Genomic DNA, 6,106 nt, shown 5'->3' with positions numbered 1-6,106 from the left:
TAATAAAATCACACTGGTTGGGAAGAGAGAGAAGATAAAAATGACAACGTCTTCAAAAATACAAATCATAGGAAATCGGATAAATATTATACTAAAGAGAAACATGTTTATTTTTATTATAGCATCTTCGTCTGCAACAGTGTTGTCATAATTGTGCAAGTATAACAAACGCTTTACATTTCATCTTTATTTTTGATTTAGGTTACTATGTTACTTTTAAGTTATGTTACACCTTTTTCAGAAAATTTGTTTAAATTGCCTTTTAGTCGTAATTTTCTTACAATAGTGAGATACTTTTCGAATTTAAATTCGTTTTTCACTTTATACAGATTGAAATTCATGTAAATCCACTTTTACCCTTGCTTCAAGCAAGGATCTGTAACCTTAATTTAGAACGAGTACTTTAAAGTAATTTTTTCGAGTTTTAGTTGAACTATTTTTATCGACACACTTGTTTTTTTGGAAATCCATTCGCAGTACAGTAAAAATATTTTACAAGATCAAATTAAATATTAGCAGTGTAATCACTGCACTGAACACCTGCTTTTTAGATGAAAAAAAGGGAGCATGAGATGCACGCGATCGAGACAACTACGTACCGAAACCTGAAAAGACGATCAGGGAAACTGCAGTCTATGCTTAGAATATGAAAAGACCACTTTCGGCGATAACGAATCGTATCGAATTCCGCTGTAAGGGAGAAAGAACCACTTAGTCTAAGCGATGAAAAATATCAATTTTGCTTACTCAACCTCAACGAAGTGAAGATATCTATATCGAAACTGAAATCTGCAAAATATGTTCGGAATCTCATCTTTATCGATTTTAAAGCCACGTATGACAGCATTTATAAGGAAGAACTTTACTGAGCAATGTCTAGTTTTGGCATCCCTGTCAAACTTATCCGTTTGTGAAGAATGAACGCTGCTTTATCAAGGTTGAAAAAGATTTCACCGATTCATTTTATGTCAAAAAAAGGTTTTACACAAGGCGATGCACTTTCATGTGACTTCTTCAACATAATTCTGGAAAGAATTGTGCAAAACTCAACTGTCAACACCAGTGGCACAATTTTCAAATACCAATAACTTGGATGCGAAAATGATATTGACAATATTGGAAATCAAAACGTGATGTCAATGGTGCTTTTTTGAGCATTGCAACGTAAACGGATTAGATGGGTTAAGTGGTCAATGTGGGCAAGATGAAGTATATTCTGGTTTCATGGTCTCTTCTGCATGGATGGAGAGTCGAGGAAAGGATATAATGACAATTATTATGCTCATTTATAATCAAATGAATTATAATTCCAAAAATAACTTAAATAAACGTCATGAATAACATTTTGACAAGCTATTTTTTCATCTCCATTGTCCACAAATTTAAATTTCCATCAACAACATCACTATAATTTTTAAATTGTCCACAACTTAGTTGGCTTTTCTGTCAAAAGCCGATATTAAACAACACTAAATTTAAACACCCTATACTTTACAATCAATGCAGCCAATCTTCATAGCACTAGGAAAAAAAATAAAATACAAAATGTCAAACGAGAATTGCAGGTTAAATTCGATTGTGTAATGTCAAAAATAGTGCGATTAAAAACTTTTCAATTATATTAAATATTTGTTCCTTTAATGCAAGCACATTAAATAATTTAATGTTCCTTGTAGAAAACATATTAAATTATTTAATAAAATAAAATAAAATGGCCAAATATATAGCTCAAATTATTGTTCTTGGAGGCCAAGCAATCGGTCGGGCATTTGCCAAAGCACTAAAGCAAGAGATCCAAGCATCACAAGAAGCGGCTAAACGCGCTGGTGGTGGTCAAAGAGGCGAAAATAGAGCTGCTGCAAATGCAAGAACAGGTATATCACAATAATTATTTGACTCTCACAAGATTAATAAATATGTTTAAATACAAATTCTAGGAATGACACTAGAAGAGGCCAAACAAATACTCAATGTAAACGACCTGGAACCAGAAGCAGTTAAAAAAAATTACGAACATCTATTTCAAATGAATGATAAAGCCAAAGGTGGCTCATTTTACATACAATCAAAAGTCTTCCGAGCAAAGGAGCGCATAGATCAGGAACTAACGGAAAATCGACCAAAACCCAAAGATCCCAGAACGCCGCCTGAGAATCGATGAACAAATTCGCTAGTAGACGACCATTTAGTTGTTTCTTTTTTATTTAGTTATGTACGTAGCTCTGTGAATATGATTTTTAAGTAAGAGATCTGTATATTTAAGCAAAGTGTTGGCCACTTTGTTGTAGACAACATGATTTAAGTTTGTGCTTTGCTTTATTAAACAAAAAAAGACGTTATCAATTGAATGCAATCATGACTTGTTTATCGATATATTTTTAGATACAAAATCAAAAATATCTGCTAATCTGAATGTTTATGGTGAAATTGCATATGTAAGGTATTAGGGGTTTTGTTTAAAAAAAAATAAATTGGGTGGCGCGACAGTCCGTTGAGAACCAAGGCCTAGTGACTTACAACTCTCAACCATTCCTGTGTGCGAGTAATGTTGTCAGGAATGGAGGGGACCTACAGTTTATATGCCGACTCCGAACGGCTAATTTTGAGAAAGCACCTTTTCATGACAAGAATTACTCTTGGAGAATTTGTCAATTCCTCGCAAGAGGCAGTACCCGTGAAAAGACTTTAGATGGCATAGGCAGGGATCGAACCCAAGACCTCTAGCATGACAGTCCAACGCACTAACCATCATGCCACGGGGGTTTTGTTTAGCTATGATTAAAATTAGAGAGGAAAGGATATAAAGGTTTTCGGCTCGAAAAAATAAAATAAACTAAAGACTTAAATTGAGATAGATTGGGTAGCGAACGTTTGATATGTTTTAGGATATGTCGGATGGTTTTCTTGACCTTAAATGTTTTGACTTATATTGCAGGGCATATTATATATATTTCTATGATTAAAACACTAAGCTGATGCGAAGCAAAGACTTCTGAATCTATACAATAATATTTTTAAAGCCGCAGTCATTTCCGAAACATGGAAAACAGCCACAATTCTTCCGATTTCTAAACCTAACTAACTCCAGACAGCTCCGACCCATCTCTCATGTACCACAAAAATCCTCGAACTTTTTCGTATTATACCCTGTTATATCAACTGCAACAATTGAGATGTAGATTTCAACAAGATAAAGAAGCAATAATGTGTGGAACAGGTACAAATTAGCTTATAATGGGAGATATGAGGAGGTGAAGAGAACGAGAGAAGAGGTCTCGTTAGACAATCTAAAGATTTGATGAGAAATAATAAATAAATTACTTGATTTCTGAAACTCTTTTGGATTCCGAGTGATGGAGACGAATGTGGTAAACATACGTTTGTTGAAAACAGGAAAGTCCTGTCATTGATTATGCACTTGCTGGAGAGAAATGGAATTCTGTGATTACTGATTTCGAGGTGGAGCAAGTACCTTTTTCAGATCATATGCCAATTGTCATCCATTTTAGCATTAAGGAAACGGATAATGAGGAAAACGAACCTAAAACTGAGGTATATGTTATTAATAATAATCTACATTGTGAGCCATTAAGAATGCACTTTACCAAACTTTTAAATAATTTACCTAACGCCACCGATATGATGCAATTTGCGCAGCCAGCTTTTAGTGATGAAATCTTAGAAGCTATAATCCAGAAGGAGGAAATATTTGCAGCTCTAAATGGACCAAGGATGGAAAGGCCGCTGGATCAGATAGAATACCTTCAGGATTCTATAAATATAGAACAGAGAATATGATAAACAAAATAATGGTAGTCTACAATAGCATCATGGACACAGGCCTTACACCGCAAGATTTCAAAGAAGCGCTTATTTTTCCGATTTTATATAAAAAGGATATTTCGATTACCACTGAATGCACCGAGAACTACATGTTAATATTGGAAACAGGAATCTCTCCATTGTTTATTAAAAAATTTAAATTGAATGTGGACTACATATGGAAGGTCCTTCTGATGTAAGGTGAGCGTCTCCCAAAATAGCACCACTGCATGTGATACAGAGAAAATCAGGTTGGTTAAAAGAGTTTCTAGAGCTAGCTAAAGTAGAAGGTATAAATCTGACACCGGAAGACTATCTTAGGTGGAAACCTCTTCTGTACCAATTAATTGTGCAGTAGACGATCGATATAGACTGAGGTACACATCTGAAGCTGGACTACAATCTTAATCAAAAGAATTACTTCCGAGATGATCTATCAACGGATCAAATATCTATATTTAGACTTAGAGGAGAACCGCTCAATCTAAATTTCATTCCCCATAGAGATGATTTAACTTTGGAGTGCGAATTATATGCAATATGGGTGAGAGAGAAAACATTTCTCATTTCATGAGTAGATGTCCAGTGTTACTAGAAACAAGATGTTTTATCGAAAGAGCTGATTACTCATCATCTAAATGAAGTAGATGCTTCCTTGTTATATAAATATTGTAAAATCGCATTAGAGTATAGAAACAGAATTATTAACGATCATTTTAAATGATTGTTAAAAAACATATACATATGTTTATAAAATAAAAAGTTTTCAATCAGGCAGACGGTAAACAGCCATACTATATACATATATGTGTAATAGTTATCTATGAACATTTAACATTGAAAAAATAAATCTAATCAAATCTAATCATCGAAAAAATTGTCAAAACGAATTATGTCGTATGCAGAATCTAAACAACTTTTTAGCCTAAATCAAGTAGCATTTAAAAATAATCGTGGATGCAAAGACGCCCTGCTTTTTATAGATGACTCTAGTGCACTGAACTCCAAAAAGCATGCATCAATACTCACCCTAGACTTTTAAAAAGCATTCGACAGAATAGGAATGCATTTAGTGTTAAATAAACTCAAAGATTGAGGCTTCAAAGCTTTTCTTACAAATAGAATATATTGTATTAAAACTAATAATTCCTTTTCTACTACACACAGACTACAGACCGGAATCCCTCAGGTATTTCTTTTATCTGTCGTTCTGTTCTCTATTGCATTTCAGTAAATATGTGACATTATATTATAAAAAAGCACACGTCTTTAAAATAGTACCTCTATTCTATTCAAAAATTCATTCACAAATGCTCTTAATGACATTTTAGAATGGACAGTTTCTCCTGGAGCTATTGGAATATTGTATGTATATGGGGTGTATTTTTGTACACCCCTGTCAAGATGTAACAAATTTAAAAATTTAGGACTCATACAATTGGCGCAATCATTGGTCGCATTCACAAAGCTAGTCAAGGGATTCTGATTGGCTAAAAGAGTCAATTTGCAATTTATTACCGCTGCATAAAGTAAAATTAAAATTCAATCATATTATTGAAAATAGTCTTCACATGCGCTTAAGAGGAAATTATGTCGCGTTTTGAAAATAAACAAAAGTAAATCGCGAACGCGACAAAAAATGTAATAAAGTCTTAGTAGTACTGATTGTCAATTAATTTGGTCGGCTTCGGGAAACCTAATTTTAGCTAACTTCAGTTTTAACTGTATCCAGATTATTTTTTTGAGTTTCATAAATCTTAAGTTTTGTCACAAATTAAGCTTCTGAACACAACCATAATATTTGACATTAGATTTAACAGCCAACTAATATGTCAATCATTCTATCGCACTTCCGGAGGAACCGGAAAAACGTTATTAATTTCATTGCTTAGCATAGCTTTGGCTTCATCTGGAATAGCTGCCTTTAAATTACCGTTAAACATGCAAATCACCGAAACACCAATTTGCAACATCGCCAAAAATAGCGCAATGGCCCATAAGCGGTCACTGGAGGCGCTGGACAGAACATTGAAAGATCTTAGTGACAATAAAAATATTTTTGGTATGGCCATGATTCTGTTGTCAGGTGATTTTCGTCAGACTCTACCAGTTATTCCCCGATCAACTGTTGCTGATAACCTAAATGCATACCTAAAATCATCGAATTTGTGGCAGTACGTAAAGACACTCCAATTAAAAACTAACATGTGAGTGTTTTAGCAACATGATGAAACTGCAAATGTGTTTGCGTGTTAGATATTAGAAATAATAAAATTGCAATGGA

At 33.9% G+C, this 6,106-nt stretch overlaps 1 protein-coding gene across 1 annotated transcript; it reads left to right on the top strand.

Annotated features, from left to right (window-relative positions):
- The first annotated feature begins 1,554 nt into the window (after positions 1-1,554).
- On the top strand, positions 1,555-2,353 carry LOC129939395 (mitochondrial import inner membrane translocase subunit Tim16). Its single transcript, XM_056047390.1, has 2 exons — positions 1,555-1,874; positions 1,938-2,353. The coding sequence occupies exons 1-2, from the start codon at positions 1,712-1,714 to the stop codon at positions 2,159-2,161; spliced, it is 387 nt and encodes a 128-aa protein (XP_055903365.1). The 5' UTR covers positions 1,555-1,711; the 3' UTR covers positions 2,162-2,353.
- The last annotated feature ends 3,753 nt before the right edge of the window (positions 2,354-6,106 follow it).

Source organism: Eupeodes corollae, chromosome 1, assembly GCF_945859685.1.
Source record: "Eupeodes corollae chromosome 1, idEupCoro1.1, whole genome shotgun sequence".
Lineage (NCBI taxonomy): Eukaryota > Metazoa > Arthropoda > Insecta > Diptera > Syrphidae > Eupeodes > Eupeodes corollae.
Note: the sequence above shows the minus strand (reverse complement) of the source record. Positions and strands in the feature narration are given on the sequence as shown.

Coding starts and splice junctions, on each gene's coding strand:
- LOC129939395 (XM_056047390.1), top strand. CDS start 1,712: ATGGCCAAATATATAGCTCAAATTATTGTTCTTGGAGGCCAAGCAATC. Junction 1,875..1,937: donor TGCTGCAAATGCAAGAACAG/GTATATCACAAT, acceptor TACAAATTCTAG/GAATGACACTAGAAGAGGCC.